The 17,807-nt window shown below is 38.5% G+C and overlaps 1 protein-coding gene across 2 annotated transcripts in view; it reads right to left on the bottom strand.

Annotated features, from left to right (window-relative positions):
- Positions 1–9,087: 9,087 nt before the first annotated feature.
- Positions 9,088–17,807, bottom strand: part of ZNF354C (zinc finger protein 354C) — a 51,538-nt gene continuing 42,818 nt past the window's right edge. For both annotated transcript variants that reach the window (XM_025294061.3, XM_025294064.3), the window contains exons 4-5: positions 17,264–17,359; positions 9,088–13,990 (exon numbers count right to left, since the gene is read on the bottom strand). In XM_025294061.3, the coding sequence (XP_025149846.3) occupies positions 12,627–13,990; positions 17,264–17,359 (1,460 nt within the window). In that variant the 3' untranslated portion in view covers positions 9,088–12,626. The remainder of the gene's footprint in view (positions 13,991–17,263; positions 17,360–17,807) is intronic.

Raw genomic sequence — 17,807 nt, 5'->3', positions numbered from 1 at the left:
TTCATTTTTATCAAGAGGCTCTTTAGTTCTTCTTCACTTTCTGCCATAAGGGTGGTGTCATCTGCATATCTGCAGTTATTGATATTTTTCCTGGCAATCTTGATTGCAGCTTGTGCTTCATCCAACCCAGTGTTTCTCATGATGTACTCTGCATATAAGTTAAGTAAGCCGGGTGACAATATACAGCCTTGATGTACTCCTTTCCTGATTTGGAACCAGTCTGTTGTTTCATGTCCAGTTCTAACTGTTGCTTCCTGACTCGCATACAGATTTCTCAGGAGGCAGGTCAGGTGGTCTGGTATTCCCATCTATTTCACAATTTTCTACAGTTTGCTGTGATGCACACAGTCACAGGCTTTGGAATAGTCAATAAAGCAGAAATAGATGTTTTTCTGGAACTCTCTTGCTTTTTTGAAGATCCAACAGATATTGGCAATTTGATCTCTGATTTCTCTGTGTTTTCTAGATTCAGCTTGAACATCTGGAAGTTCATAGTTCACATACTGTTGAAGCCTGGCTTGGAGAATTTTGAACATTACTTTACTAGCATGTGAGATGACTGCAATTTGTGGTAGTTTGAGCATTCTTTGGCATTGCCTTTCTTTGGGATTGGAATGAAAACTGACCTTTTCCGGTCCTGTGGCCACTGCTGAGCTTTTTAAATTTTCTGTCATATTGAGTGCAGCACTTTCACAGCATCATCTTTCAGGATTTGAAATAGCTCAACTGGAATCCATCACCTCCACTTGCTTTTTCATTGTGATGCTTCCTAAGGCTCACTTGACTTCGCATTCCAGGATGTCTGGCTCTAGGTTGGTGATCACACCATTGTGATTATTTGGGTCGTGAAGATCTTTCTTGTATAGTTCTTCTGTGTATTCTTGCCACCTCTTCTTAATATCTTCTGCTTCTGTTAGGTACATACCATTTCTGTCCTTTTTTGAGCCCATCTTTGCGTGAAAGACTGGCCACAGGACTGGAAAAGGTCAGTTTTCATTCCAATCCCAAAGAAAGGCAATGCCAAAGAATGCTCAAACTACCGCACAATTGTACTCATCTCACACGCTAGTAAAGCAATTCTCAAAATTCTCCAAGCCAGGCTTCAGCAACACGTGAACCGTGAACTTCCTGATGTTCAAGCTGGTTTTAGAAAAGGCAGAGGAACCAGAGATCAAATTGCCAACATCCGCTGGATCATGGAAAAAGCAAGAGAGTTCCAAAAAAACATCTATTTCTGCTTTATTGACTATGCCAAAGCCTTTGACTGTGTGGATCACAATAAACTGTGGAAAATTCTGAAAGAGATGGGAATACCAGACCACCTGACCCACCTCTTGAGAAAACTATATGCAAGTCAGGAAGCAACAGTTAGAACTGGACATGGAACAACAGACTGGTTCCAAATAGGAAAAGAGTACGTCAAGGCTGTATATTGTCACCCTGCTTATTTAACTTATATGCAGAGTACATCATGAGAAACGCTGAGCTGGAAGAAGCACAAGCTGGAATCAAGATTGCTGGGAGAAATATCAAGAACTTTAGATATGCAGATGATGCCACCCTTATGGCAGAAAGTGAAGAGGAACTAAAAAGCCTCTTGATGAAAGTGACAGTGGAGAGTGAAAATGTTGGCTTAAAGCTCAACATTCAGAAAATGAAGATCATGGCATCTGGTCCCATCACTTCATGGGAAATAGATGGGGAAACAGTGGAAACAGTGTTAGACTTCATTTTTCTGGGCTCCAAAATCACTGCAGATGGTGACTGCAGCCATGAAATTAAAAGACGCTTACTCCTTGGAAGGAAAGTTATGACCAACCTAGATAGCATATTGAAAAGCAGAGACATTACTTTGCCAACAAAGGTCCGTCTAGTCAAGGTTTTTCCAGTGGTCATGTATGGATGTGAGAGTTGGACTGTGAAGAAAGCTGAGCGATGAAGAATTGATGCTTTTCAACTGTGGTGTTGGAGAAGACTCCTGAGAGTCCCTTGGACTGCAAGGAGATCCAACCAGTCCATTCTGAGGAGATCAGCCCTGGGTATTCTTTGGAGGGAATGATGCTAAAGCTGAAGCTCCAGTACTTTGGCCACCTCATGCGAAGAGTTGACTCATTGGAAAAGACTCTGATGCTGGGAGGGATTGGGGGCAGGAGGAGAAGGGGACGACAGAGGATGAGATGGCTGGATGGCATCACTGACTCGATGGGTGTCCGTTTGAATGAACTCTGGGAGTTGGTGATGGACAGGGAGGCCTGGCGTGCTGTGATTAATGGGGTCGCAAAGAGTCGAACACGACTGAGCGACTGAACTGAACTGAACTGCTCAATATGATAAACATGCAGTTCATTACAGCACAGGTATCATCACTACTAATTTGGAGCCTAAGTTACAGAGCCATATACATTTGGCAGGGGGTTGGTGGGGAGGGCAGGGCTTCCCAGGTGGCACAGTGGTAAAGAATCCACCTGCCAATGCAAGAAATGCAGGTTCAACCCTGGGTCAGGAAGACCTCCTGGAAGAAGTGGCAACCCATTCCAGCATTCTTGCCAGGAGAATCCCATGGACAGAGAAGCCTGACAGGTTACAATCTTATAGTCCATAAGGGCTTCCTTGGTGGCTCAGTGGTAAAGAATCTATCTGCTAATCCAGGAGACATAAGAGACACAAGTTTGATCCCTGGGTTGGGAAGATTCCCTGGGGAAATAAATGGCAACTCACTCCAGTATTCTTGACTGGAAAATTCTATGGACAGAGGAGCCTGGCAAGCTACAGTTCATACAGTTGTAGAGTTGGACATGACTGAATGATTGAGCTCACACATAAATTCTATATCAATAGGAGGATATTCACATTGATGTCAGGTTGACGACTAATATGCAGTTACACTGCTTGGGATAGCCTTTAATCCTATAAACATTTTTTTGTACTGGGTTCCCAGACCCAGGGAGAGTGGTATTTCTTTTCTTTTCCTCTGGGAGCAAATTCTTCCCTGGGTTTCATCACACTTGCTAGCTCATCTCTTCACTGGTTGTAGGTGGGATCGGATTGCTTCTTTGCCCTATACAGACACTGTTGTGCTGACCCTAAGAGACCAATTTCCTTTCCAGAGGGAGCAGCTTTATCCATGATGAACATGGTTGCTCCTGTGTTTTAAATGTGGTTCAACTGTTATCCCAGTCTAGGTTTTTGGCTCACTCCTCCTCAGTATAGTGGTGAGTATCCCCCCTTGATTCGGTTGCTTTCATCTTATTAACTCAGGCACAACATTCATCTCTTTGGCCTTAAACTGCCTCTTATGATAGGCTCCTCTGTGGTTCATCCACAGTTTAATGCAACATCATGCAGACACATACAAACACACAGGTCCTGAACAGACACAAATGTTTATCTTATTTTTAAAAAACTATGTTTAAAATTTACATATAAGAAGTTTGCATTTTCTTAATGTAGAGTTTCATGAGTTCTAACATTTTCACACTACAGATCTGTGCAAGTCCTACAAACAGGTATAACAATTCTGTCCCCAAGAAAACTCTCTTGTGTTGTTCTTTCATAGTCAAACCTTCTGCTTATCTTATCTGTGGTCCCTGGCAACCACAGATCTAGTCTCTGTGTTTCTAGTTTTTGGTCTTTACATAGAGCCATATAAATAAAATCAAAGCATATAAGCTCTGTGTCAGGTTTCTCTTTCATAGCATAATGCCTCTGACATTCTTCAACGCAGAATGTATCAACAGTTCATATCTTTTTATTGCTAAGTGATAGTCTAATATATGCTACTGCAGAAGAGTGGAGAAATAGCTCATGAAAGAATGAAGAGGCTGATCAAAGCAAAAACAACATCCCATTGTGTGTCTGACTGGTGATGGAAGTACAGTTCGATGCTGTAAAGAGTAATATAGCACAGGACCATGGAATGTTAGGTCCATGAATCAAGGTAAATTGGAAGTGGTCAAACAGGAGATGGCTAGAGTGAACATCGATATTTTAGGAATCAGTTAACTAAAATGGACTGGAATGGGTGAATTTAACTCAGATGACCATTATATCTACTATTGTGGGCAAGAAACCCTTAGAAGAAATGGAGTAGCCCTCATAGTCAACAAGAGTCTGAAATGCAGTACTTGGATGCAGTCTCAAAAATGACAGAATGATCTCTGTTCATTTCCTAGGCAAGCCATTCAATATCACAGTAATCCAAGTCTATGGCCCAACCAGTAATGCTGAAGAAGCTGAAGTTGAATGGTTCTATGAAGACTTTCCTACAAGACCTTCTAGAACTAACGCCCCCAAAAGATGTCCTTTTCATTGCAGGGGACTGGAATGCAAAAGTAGGAAGTCAAGAGATACCTGGAGTAACAGGCAAGTTTGGCCTTAGAGTACAAAATGAAGCAGGGCAAAGTCTAACAGAGTTTACCAAGAGAACACATTGGTCTTAGCAAACACCTTCTTCCAACAACACAAGAGAAGACTCTACAATGGACATCACCAGATGGTCAACACCAAAATCAGACTGATTATGTTCTTTGCAGCCAAAGATGGAGACGCTCTATATAGTCAGTAAAAACAAGACCGGGAACTAACTGTGGCACAGTCCATGAACACCTTATTGCCAAATTCAGACTTAAATTGAAGAAAGTAGGGAAAACCACTACTTTTTAGGGAGACCTGCATAGGGAGATCATTCAGGTATGATCTAAATCAAATCCCTTACAATTATACAGTAGAAGTGACAAATAGATTTAAGGGATTAGATGTGATAGACAGAGTGCCTGAAGAACTATGGACAGAGGTTTGTAATATTGTACAGAAGACTGTGATCAAAACCATCCCCAAGAAAAAGAAATGCAAAAAGGCCAAATGGTTGTCTGAGGAGGCCTTACAAATAGCAGAGAAGAGAAGCAAAAGGCAAGGAGAAAAGGAAAGCTATATCCATCTGAATGCAGAGTTCCAAAGAAAAGCAAGGAGAAATAAGAAAGCCTTCCTCAGTGATCAATGCAAAGAAATAGAGGAAAACGATAAAATGGGAAAGACTGGAGATCTCCTCAAGAAAATAGAGACCAAGGGAACATTTCATGCAAAGATGGGCATAACAAAAGACAGAAACGGATGAACCTAACAGAAGCAGAAGATATTAAGAAGAGGTGGGAAAAATACACAGAAGAACTGTACAAAAAAGATCTTCATGACCCAAATAACCACAATGGTGTGATCACTCACCTAGAGACAGACATCCTGGAGTACAAGGACAAGGGGGCCTTAGGAAGCATCATTATGAACAAAGCTAGTGGAAGTGATGGAATCCCAGTTGAGCTATTTCAAATCCTAAAAGATGATGCTGTGAAAGTGCTGCACTCAATATGACAGAAAATTTGGAAAATGCGGCAATGGCCACAGGACTGGAAAAGGGCAGTTTTCATTCCAATCCCAAAGAAAGGCAATGCCAAAGAATGTTCAAACTACTGCACAATCACACTCATCTCACATGCTAGCAAAGTAATGCTCAAAATTCTCCAAGACAGGCTTCAACAGTTCTCAGGCTTCAACCGAGAACTTCCAGATGTTCAAGTTGGATTTAGAAAAGGCAGAGGAACCAGAGACCAAATTGCCAATGTCTGATGGATCATAGAAAAAGCAAGAGAGTTCTGGATAAACATCTACTCCTGCGTTATTGACTATGCCAAAGTCTTTGATTGTTTGGATCACAACAAACTGTGGAAAATTCTTAAAGAGATGGGAATACCAGAGCACCTTACCTGTCTCCTGAGAAACCTGTAGGCAAGTCAAGAAGCAACAGTTAGAACCAGACATGGAACAATGGACTGGTTCCAAATTGGGAAAGGAGTACGTCAAGGCTGTATATTGTCACCCTGCTTATTTAACTTATATGCAGAGTACATCATGCGAAATGCCAGACTGGATGAAGCACAAGCTGGAATCACAAATGCTGGGAGAAATACCAATAACCTCAGATAAACAGATGATACCACCCTTATGGCAGAAAGTGAAGAGGAACTAAACAGCCTCGTGATGAAAGTGAAAGAGGACAGTGAAAAACTGGCTTAAACCTCCACATTCAAAAAACTAAGATCATGGCATCCGGTCCCATCACTTCATGGCAAATAGATGGGGAATCAATGGAAACAGTGACAGACTTTATTTTCTTGGGCTCCGAAATCACTGCAGATGGTGACTGTAGCCATGAAATTAAGATGCTTGCTCCTTGGAAGAAAAGCTATGACAAACCTAGATAGCATATTAAAAAGTAGAGAAATTCCTTTGCTGACAAAGGTCTGTCTAGTCAAAGCTATGGTTTTTCCAGTAGTGATGTATGAACGTGAGAGTTGGACTATAATGAAAGCTGAGTGCTGAAGAACTGATGCTTTTGAACTGCGGTGTTGAAGAAGACTCTTGAGAGTCCCTTGGATGGCAAGAAGATCAAAGCAGTCAATCCTAAAGGAAATCAGTCCTGAATATCCGCTGGAAGGACTGATGCTAAAGCTGAAGCTCCAATACTTTGGCCACCTGATGGGAAGAGGTGACTCACTGAAAAAGCCCCTGATGCTGGGAAAGATAGAAGGCAGGAGGAGAAAGGGACAACAGAGGGTGAGATGGTTGGATGGCATCACCATCTTGATGGTCATGAGTTTGAGGAAGCTCTGGGAATTGGTGATGGACAGGGAGGCCTGGTGTGCTGCAGTCCATGACATTGTAAAGAGTCAGACACAACTGAGCAACTGAACTGAACTGATTCGAATATATGGATGTGCCACCATCTGTTTAACCAGTCTATTTCTGGACTCACTTTCTGTCCCATTAATCTACGTATCTATTCCTTCACCAATATCATTGTCTTTATTACTGTAGCTTAAAGTTGAGTATTTTGAGTCCTTTAACTTTATTCTGCTTTTTCAAAATTGTTTTGGCTACCCTACTTCCTTTGCTTTTTTTTTTTTTTCTCTTCAATAACTTTTTTTTTCTCTTTTCTTTTTTTCTTTTTCTTTTTTTTTCTTCATACATGATATTACACATGTTTCAATGCCACCTAAATTTTAGAATCAGCCTTCTAGCTACAGAAAAAATATCCTAATGAAATTTTTACTGGAATTGTGTTAAATCTGTAGAATAAATTGATGAGAATTGCCATACTAGCTATATTGTCTTCTCACTTGTAAACATATGTCTCCGTAATTCATCTTTTTTACGTCATTCATTAACATTTTGTAATTTGCAGTATGGTGCTTCTCTGATGGCTCAGAGGGTAAAGAATCTGCCTGCAATGCAGGAGACCTGCGTTTGATCCCTGGGTCAGGAAGATGCCCTGGAGAAGGGAATGGCTAGGAGCCTGGTGGGCTTTTTTTTTGCAGTATAGAGATCCTACACATTTGCATATTTGTAGCTATGTATTTCTTTACTTTCCACTTCCTTTTTACTTTCCAGAGTACAGCAAATGGTGTATATTGCTTAAATTTATTTTCTAATTGTTCTTTTGTTGTTGTTTAGTCATGTGTGACTCTTTTGTGACCCAATGGACTCTCACTTGCAAGGCTCCTCTGCCCACAGGATTTCCCATTTCACACTACTGGAGTGGGTAGCCATTTCCTTCTCCAGGGGATCTTCTCGGCCCAGGGATCAAATCTGTCTTCTGTATTGTCAAGCAGATTCTTTACCACTGAGCCACCAGGGAATCCTGATTCACTGCTAGTACACAAATGCAGAAACTTTTGCATGTTAACCTAATATCTTCTGACCTTGTTAAACTCAGTTCTAAGAGCTTTTTTTTTGTTGATTCCTTGGGTTTTTCTAAGAGGACAATCATGTCATCTTTAAACAGAGGCCATTTAATTTCTTCCTTTATAAACTGTGTTTTCTTTTTTTTAGGCTGATTGCATTAGCAAGGATTGGTTAGGAGTGTTCAGAGTGGACATCATGACTTGTCCCTGACCTTAACATCATTCAGCTGATCACCATTAAGCAGGATGTTAGTTGTGGGGTTTTGGTAGATGCCCTTTATTAGGTTAATTTCTCTTTTATTTCTGATTTTCTTAGTTTTTATCATAAATACTGTCAAAATTTTTTCTGCATCAATTGATACATGTCTTTTTCCCCTTTCTAGTTCAGTTTGGATCTGTGTCAGTCTGTCTTCCGTTATGGACTCTTTTCGCTGTCATCTCTATTCTGAGGCTAAGTATGTCCAGTGGTTTTTGTTTTGGTATATTTTGTGACTGTATTTTTTAGTTTTAAAATTTCCATTTGGTTCCTTCTAATGTATTACCTATTTTCCTGCTGAGAACTTTTAAGTTTCCATTCAAGAATGGTCACATTTTTTGGAAACACTGTTATAATGCTTTTATAATTCCAAAATTTGTGTCATCTTGGGGCAGTGCCTGTTGTCTTTTTCCTTATGAACTGTTGAGATTTTCCTGATTTTTACACTTTGTGCAATTCTACATTATGAGATTCTGGATTAAGATTAGGGATGAGTCTGGGGTTATATACACAACCTCATGAAATTACTTTCCTGAGTTTCCTTTTCTGTCACCAGCCTGACAATTTCCAGCTTCCAGGGCCCACTCCTCTTCTGGTCTTTTGATTAAAATACAAAGGCTTTAGGTTCTCCTCTCTGCTACACACATAATGGATATACCTACCTCCAGGTCCAAGCAGCAAAAAGTGAGAGATGAAAAGCAAGGAGGATTCTTCCAACAGTTCTCTGACCAGAGATGAATGTCCTCTCTGGGAGGCTTAAATGTCTGCTCAACCACCCGTGTCCTCACCACAGACATGCCTGAGAGTAACAGACTGGTCTTATTTCAAAATCTTGTTTCCTTCCCAAATCTGGCTGCTACCATCATTACTTTTCAGGATCCTAAGGCCGCTGTTCCATGCATTCTTTAAGATTTTTAGTCATATTTAGTAGGAGATATAAGGTGTTGTGTGCTTATTCTATAAGAGGAACCAGAACAAATGATGGTTAAGTTATCTCCAATGATCACATCCATATAGGATAAACACTCAAACCAGAAATTTGAATATAAAGGAAGAATACTGACTGGAAGTTTCATATGCATCACTTTTCCAATCAAATTTTTGCTTCAATTTTTTATTAAAAATTTTTACAGAAGTGTACAGAATGACCAGTGAACATACTATATCTTCCACAAAGATTCAACAACAGCTGACTAATTTTTTACATATTTATTTAAAAATATGCTACAAACATCATGACTCTTTAAATTTGAAAACTTTGGCATGCATCTCCTAAGAAGGGTACTGTCCTTCACACTTCAACAACATCATCAACATCATACCTCTAGGAAAATTAAACATACCACATTACCTAAAACCCATTCTATCCTCGTATTTCCCCATATCCCCCTAAATGTCTTACAGTTGTTTTGATTTTCTGAATCAGATGCCAAATAAGAATCACACCTTGCATTTGGTTATATCTCAAGTTTCTTAATCTAGGTGACTCCACTCCTGTTTTATTATATTGGTTTCTTGAAAAGTCCAGACAAGCTATCCTGTACAATAACTCAAACTCTAGACTTGTCTAATTCTTCACTATGTAATTCGGTTTGTTCTTCTATTCCTTGTATTTCTTGTAAACAGGAAGAAAAGTCTAGATAAGAGATTTAATTAGAGTTTCATTTTTTTCCCCCAAGAATACATCACAGGATGATCATGTTTACTTTATACTGCATCTCATCAGGAGTCACATGTCAGCTTGTTCCACTGGTAGAGAAACTCAGTTTAACAGCCAGATTTCTCCATTATAAAGGCATATCTTTCCTCTGTAATTGGTATCTGTGATCTTGACACAGTGTAAATAATGTTTAATTTTTTTTTCATGTCATAGGGGTTTTCCATCCATTGAATGTGCCTAATTTAATTACATTAAGGGTTGTAAAATGGTGATTTTTCTAAATCTATCACTCCACGTACAATGAAGAGAGGACATTCTCCAAATAAGTATATAAAGAGCTTTTCTATTTTCCTCTATTGTTTCATTATAGGATCATTTTATTTAGCATGTTATATTCAATTGCTGTGATTATTCTTTTTGATGTTCAGATTGTCCTAAATTTGACTAGTGGGAGCTCCTTTAAATTGGCCCTCACATCCTTCTGACATTATCCCTTTAGTCTTTGAGTTCTTTTTTTTGTTGTTTCACAAAAAAAGTATTCAAGGCATATCTTATATTTTCCCTGTTCCAAACATATCTTATATTTTCCCTGTTCCAAACATACGGAATCAGCTATTTCTCCAAGGCACCCTACTTCCTTTTAGTGAGGAATAGCATTTAGAGACCAAAATCTGCATAATGTGTAGATACTGCTATTGGGTAATCAAATGGGTTTTTATCTAGAATATCTTGCAAATGGCTCTATATGATGTTAAAAACTGAGGTTTAAAAGCTTCATTTTCCTTATGTGCTAAGTTGCTTCCGTCATGTCCAACTCTTTGCGACCCTATGGACTGGAACCCACCAGGCTCCCCTGTCCCTGGGATTCTCCAGGCAAGAACACTGGAGTGGGTTGCCATGCCCTTCTCCAGGGAATCTTCCCAACCCAGGGATCGAACCCAGGGAACATCTCTTAGGTCTCCTGCATTGGCAGGCAGGTTCTTTACCACTAATGCCACCTGGGAAGCCCCATTTTCCTTATAAATATACTTGAATATGTAAGAAACACCCCCCACCTCACTTCACTTTCTTTGACCATGACACCCAGCTTGAAGGATTGTAGTTCCCTGACCAGGGAAGGAACCTGGGCCCCAGCAGTGAAAGCACCACATTCTAAAAAACTTGACCAGCAGGGAATCCCCAGGAAAACACTTTCTAATGAGCTAAGACAAGTCAAATGCTGAATGCTTGAGTTTAAAGTTTAGATGTCTCAGAGTAGGTTCTAGCTAATTTTCATATTAATAGAACAGTTGTTTTGAATGATATCCACTGTGAAAATAAATATAACTGAAGGAAGTAGGCCCAGGGGAAAATGACATTTTTCTGCAAAACATGGAATGTTTTTGGATAACCAATTTATACCCATAACTAGAATGCTTAATAATAAGATACTCATATATCACTTTACATAAAAGAAGTCCTAAAAGATGTGTAACAAAAATAAACAAAAAGGCAATTTTATATGTGAACCCCCTAAATGTAGTTTCACTATCTGGACTATAGCTAGCTTTTAGGATTTAAGTACAGTTACTATAAAAGAAGGTATAACTAGGGACTCATAAGAAAAAAGGAAAACATGACTAAGTCAATTATTAGGGTTAAAATTGAGGGAACTTACCAAACATAAAAATAAAACTGATTAAATTACTGCAATTGTGCCTAATCAGTTTACAAAACAAATAGTTTTGGGACTTGGACTCTTGGGGCCTGAAGTTGTAAACTAACCTATAATTATTACAGAAAACCAGAGCTGAAGATCTAGCTTCTAGTCTTAATTGTACTCAAAAAGCTCAATTTTTTCATTAATTAAAATGAAAAGCTATAACTAACTAAATTAAAATCTCTCCTGGTTTTAATAAGCTACCAGGTATATAATCAGAGTCTGGAAATATATTCCTTTTGCAACACACAAGACAGTATTTGCATGATAGTCTCTCCACTTGCTTCAGTTTACACCAACTTCTCTAAGACTGTTCAGTAATGTAGAATCATATCAAATTAAGAAATAATGTAAGGAAAGAAAAGGAAGAGACACCATGGGGTAAAATTTTAATTTTCAAAACTAAATTCTAAAGTAATAAAATCACATTTTTTAATCATCAAAGAATTTTGAAAAACTATAGACCAAGACTCTTTCTGTGTGCACATGAATACATACACACATTTATGTCTATCACGGGTGGCTCAGGCTACAGTAAAGAATATGCTTGCAAAGCAAGAGACCCAGCCTGGATCAGGAAGATCCTCTGGAGAAGGGAATGGCTACCCACTCCAGTATTCTTGCCTGGAGAATTCCATGGACAGAAGAGCCTGGTGAGCTACAGTCCACAGGGTTGCAAAGAGTCAGATACGACTGAGCAACTAACACACATATACATACAGGTATATTTATAAATATAAATCGCTGGTGAGGCAGTTCATGAAAAGTGAGCTTAATTATTTCCATGTGAAAATCTAAATTTAAAGAATTTCTTATCTTTAGCTTCTCTTTATGAAAGAGAGCATGTCCTATGTCTATCTGCCATTTTAGAAAATATGGCCCCACACTTATTCACATTATTAATAGCTCAGTGACTGCCTTTAAAAGAAAATTCATATTGAAGCTTTTTGTTAGAAAGACAACAAAGTCTAATGAAAGAAATAAAACTTATATTCCATTGTTTTCATTTTTTTAAGTTAGGTCTTTTACAATTTTCTGTGAATTTAAAATTTTTATGTTTTTAGAAACCTTAAATTTACTGGTTCTTATAAAATTTGACAAGGCAGTGCTCTTAATATTCGTTGGTCAATTTTACCATTACTTAGTGATAACGTGCATATTTTCTCTAAGAGAAGTAAAAAAAAAGACTTGATCTATTAGAAGTCTGTGCCCTATTTATTATTCTCCTGATTATTCTCCAATGAGAACCCTTAAATTATTTCAGAGATGAATTAAACCTTATAGGCTTATCTCCTCTAAGAAATCTCTGACCCCATATTCTTTCCATTTATAGAGTTTTTCTTTATTGTGAACTTTTTTGTGTCTACAAAGGTTTGATCTGTAACTGTAGGCTTTCCCACACTCCATACATTTATAGAGTTTCTCTCCAGTATGGATTCTCTCATGTTCAGTTAGGAATGAATACTGGCTGAAAGCTTTTCCACATTGATTACACTGATACGGTTTCTCTCCAGTATGGATTCTCTGATGCCTATAAAGGTTAGATTTGCAACCAAAGGCTTTCCCACATTCTCCACACGTGTAAAGTTTTTCTCCAGTATGAATTTTCCGATGGTCATTAAAGGATGAATACTGGTTGAAGGCTTTCCCACATTCATTACACTGATATGGTTTTTGTCCAGTATGAATCCTCTGATGTTCAATAAAGGTTGAGATGCGAGTGAAAGTTCTCCCACATTCCAAGCATTTACACAGTTGTTCTCCAGTGTGAAGCCTCTGATGTTCAGCCAGGGATGTAAACTGGCTGTAACTTTTCCCACATTCACGGCATTTATAGGGTTTCTCACCTGTATGGATTTGTTGGTGTCTATGAAGCTTTGCTCTACAATTGAAGGCCTTCTCACATTCTCCACATTTATAGAGTTTTTCTCCAGTATGAATTCTCTGATGTACAGTGAGGGTTGAACACTGGCTAAAAGCTTTATCACAGTCCTTACACTGATAGGGTTTCTCTCCAGTATGCACTCTCAAATGTTTGATAAGGGTTGAACTGCTACTAAATGCTTTCTCACATTGATTACATTTGTAAGGTTTCTCTCCAGTATGAATTCTCTGATGGGCAAGAAGTGATGATCTGTGGCTGAAGGTTTTCCCACACTCATTACATTTGTAAGGTTTCTCACCAGTATGAATTCTCTGGCGTTCAATAAGATGAAGACTCTGATTGAAGCTTTTTTCACATTCATTGTAAATATGAGGTTTTTCTCCTGGGTAAATCTGGAAACATCTCATTAGATCAAAATTCTGTTTAAAATCTCTCCCAAAAGTATAATATATACTGGGTACTCTTTCTGTAGGAATATTTTGTTGTCTAATAAGAACTGTATTTATAAATAAACCTTTCCCTAATTCAAGACTTGTCTGGTCTCCAGTTTTACTGATGGTTTTCTTCTGTGAGGCTACTATTTGCCTGAGAGTTTTTTTCTGTTGCTCTTGTTGTGTCCTGCCCTCAAATTCCAAAGCTTCTCCACACTTGATGTCCAACTTAATGGAATTTTTCATTATTATTCCTTGAGATGTTTCTCCTGAAGAAATGTCCTGTTTGCGAGGCAATGCTTCTATTTCAGGCCATATCTTGAAACCTGGAATAAATCAGAATAGTGGCTCCTCTGCTAGAAGAGAGTTTGATACCATATAATTTCAAATATGGACTTGAATCTAGAGAAAAACAGGATAGAATGGAAGGAGAAGTAAACAGGAGTAGTGTGGGAGAATACAGTTGACAAATTAACAGTGACAATGAAGATACTGCCATCTGAGAGAAGTAAAGGCAGGGATCTTTTGAGACTAACAAAAGTCTACAAGAGATGTGACGTTCTGAAGTATGCCCAAGCCCCAAGCTCAGATCTCATTCTAAAGTGAAAAGATTTAGCTTGAGCTGATTCTAAGAAACTCTGAGTTAAAACCTGGCTTACTTTTATCAATCCATGATTGAAAATAGAATAAAGTTATATCACTAATTAGGTGACTGTATGTGCTTAAATAAACTATACAAATTAAATAAAATATAGATTATCTATGTTAATAAAGTTTATCTGGTTTAGTAATAAAAATATTTTATTGAAATAAGAATATGAAATATAGGCTATAAATCTGTTTAAGAATATAGATCTTTCTTAATGGTATTCATGGGAAACCTAGCAGTTTAGATTTTCCAAGGATCAACCAGGTACCTTCTCTCTTTTTACTCTTTCTCACAATATGATCTTCCCTATCCATCTAGAAATTTACCCTACTACTCTAATCTTATTTATTTACAAAAACTCAATTACTTAAGCCTAAATAATCCACCTCTTTCTGCAAATTTCAAAACATATTTTCAAAATATTCAATCACTTAACTTACATATATAAAGTTTGTGGAAATAATTCAAAGATATTTGTTCAAGGAGAGCAGTAGCTATGTCTTATGATGATTTGTTAATTCTTTATTGTGTACAAGATAAGTACACAATTAGAATGTCTTAGATAAAAAATAAAGAATGAATGAGCAGAGTGACCAAGTTGGAAAAATTATTATGAAGGGCAGGTAACCTTGAAAATGAAAAGAGACCTCTCCTCTCTTACTGGATTCCTGAGACTCAGTCATTTATTGAACAAATACTGAGTAATTAGCAATGATAATAGGAAAAAAATAAATGGCCAAACAGTAATAGTTCATTTCTCCATGATCTGAGAAGACTCAACTGCATAATTCAGATTTGAGGTTCAGAAAATGAGGATACCAATATCAATAATATTGGTAAAGAATGGAAGATAGACAATAGAGGTGGGTTGGATTTCAACAGAAAAAGAAAAGAGGACCCTGTGAGTCAAAAAGAAGGCCTGTTAAAGTCATTTGTGGAGAAAGTAAACCTATGTGGGGGGGCTTATTGACTAAAGAAGGGAATTTGAGTTGGAATTAGTTAAAATTTTGGTTAAGCACAGTAAGGCCAAATATACAGTTACTAAATAACTAGAAGAATTTACTAACAGAAGGTGCTATAAATTCTTAGACAGATAATAACAAGGCAAAAATGTTAATATTTGGTAAAATGGGCAGCTTGGATCCGAGGAAGGACAGAATGGAATCTGAAAAATAATGTAGCTGCAGTGGTCTGGCTGAATTGAGTAACTTGAGCCTCATCAGCACTGAGTTAATCAGAGAGGTAATGAATTCAATTAAAACAGAATTTAAAATTTTTTTTAAATATTACTAAATCTAATATATCAGATGCTTGAGGAACAGAATTCAAAGATCTGGCTTCTCCCTTAAATATGCACAATCTTATTAGAAAAATAATTAACAAACATAACTACAATTCGTTGTGATAGATACAATAATCAATGTACTCCAACTATGTAGAAAGTGCTGTATGAACATAAATGATGGAAAAATTAATGCTGACTGGGAAGTAGGAGGGCTTCCCAGGTGGTGCAGTGGTAACAACTCTGCCTGTCAATGCAGGAGATGCAAGGGACATGGGTTCAATCCCTGGTTGTGAAGATGCCCTGGAGTATGAAATGGCAACCCACTCTAGTATTCTTGCCTGGAAAATTCCATGGACAGAGGAGGCTTGCAGGCCAGTCCATAGTGTCTCAAAGAGTCAGACATGACTGAGCAAGCAAACAATTGAGGAAAGTAGGAAAGATAAGAAAGATCTATAGATAAGAGTGGTGTATTAGGTGGACAAATGGATCTTGAAAGAGGATGGAATGGGGAGGGAGGAGGGTTCAGGATGGGGAACACATGTATACCTGTGGCGGATTCATTTTGATATTTGGCAAAACTAATACAGTTATGTAAAGTTTAAAATTAAAATAAAATTAAAAAAAAAAAAAAAAAGAAAGATAAATAGTTTCCCAATGGACAAGGTAGAAAAGGTGATTCAAGCTGAAGGAATAACACACAAATGATAGTGAGTATGCAGATGTAGCCAGAACACTGAGCTGAAGAGGAAGTGGCCACTGATGAGACCATAAAGGGATATGAAGACAGGCTAAGATGTAAGTTTAATGTCATATTAAGGAATCTTTCTTTACTCCATGGATAATGGAGAAACAATGAAGTCTCTTAAGGTACAGGATAAATACCTGAGTTTCAAAAAGATCACTGTGCTCATGGCATGGAAAATGAATGAGTGAGAAAAAAGAGGCTCAGAGAAGGTAGGTAACTTTCCCATAGCTCATGTAAGCAGTGGTAAGGGTAAGGCAAAATTCGGAATGTCTGAATTCAAGCCATGATCCTTAATGCCACACTCTGCATTGGTGGTGGTGCTGCTGTGTGGTCAGTCACATTCGACTCCTGTGACTCCATGCACCGCAGCCACCAGGAGCACCGCGCTTGCTGACCCCTGGCCTGGAAAGGCTACAGGGGTAACGTTAACAACAGCTGACTGAATATATAATACTGGGACGTGACAATCTAGTCACCAAGAAAATAAGAAATCAGAGACAAAGGAATGTTAATAATACTTTGAAATATGTGGATGGTAAAAATGAAATGAAAAAATTATTTAAAAAAATTCAAAATATGGCAGAAGGTGTAAAGTGTTAAAAAAAATCTGTCAGACATGAACATGTGTAAATGCAGATGGAAAAATAACATGAAGATCAAGAGGTGATAGAAGGAAGTGAGTGAGGCTGCAAAACAAAAGGTGGTGGGGAGGGAAAGAGAATGCAGGGAGTGGTATGAGAAGGAAAATGTCAAGGCAAAGACCTTCTTGATGAAAGAAAACCATTATAACCAAGGAGCCTTGTCAGGTGGTCCTGAGCATTTCAACAGGGCTCAGAATTTCTAGGAGAGTTTTCAAACACTCCTCACAACCTGCTTATGTATAAAGACACTTGTGCCCAATCCCCCAGTCACTTACTCACCAAGGCAGGTATCTTGAGGGATTTCTCTTTCCACCATACAGGGATCTTCTCCTTGTTGCAACTGGCAGATCAACTTTGGCATTGAAAATGGAATCCCTGCTCATCAGGAAGGAAATGGAGTTTGAACAAATGGCATGAAAAGCAAGCCCCAAACTCAAACCAGAACCTACAGGAAAGATAATACAAGTCTAGATAGATAGGCGAAGTAGGCAGGAAAAGCACTCTTGAGAGAACTGAGGCCTTCACAGGGATGGAGCAGGAGGTGGGTCTTGGTTCAGAAACAATACAGGGCCCTGTCTATGAATGCCATGACGATGGGAGTCCTATGCGTTTTTCAGAATCTAAACTGGGTTCCAATCATTGGAGTAGGAGGGAACTATTAAGGAGGTGGGGTGGGAGGAAGGCAGAGGACAAAGAGCAGCATGAAGGGCATCAGAACAAACAGGTACACTTTTAATTCTACAGAGATTTGTCCTTTCCCAGGGCAGAGGACAGAAACCTGCAGACTCTGAACCTCCAAAGGAGCTATAAAGTCCTCCCACAG

This window comes from Bubalus bubalis, chromosome 9 (genome assembly GCF_019923935.1).
Source record: "Bubalus bubalis isolate 160015118507 breed Murrah chromosome 9, NDDB_SH_1, whole genome shotgun sequence".
NCBI classification, from domain to species: Eukaryota; Metazoa; Chordata; class Mammalia; order Artiodactyla; family Bovidae; genus Bubalus; species Bubalus bubalis.
The sequence above is the reverse complement of the archived record's forward strand: the minus strand, read 5'-3'. Positions and strand labels throughout refer to the sequence as shown.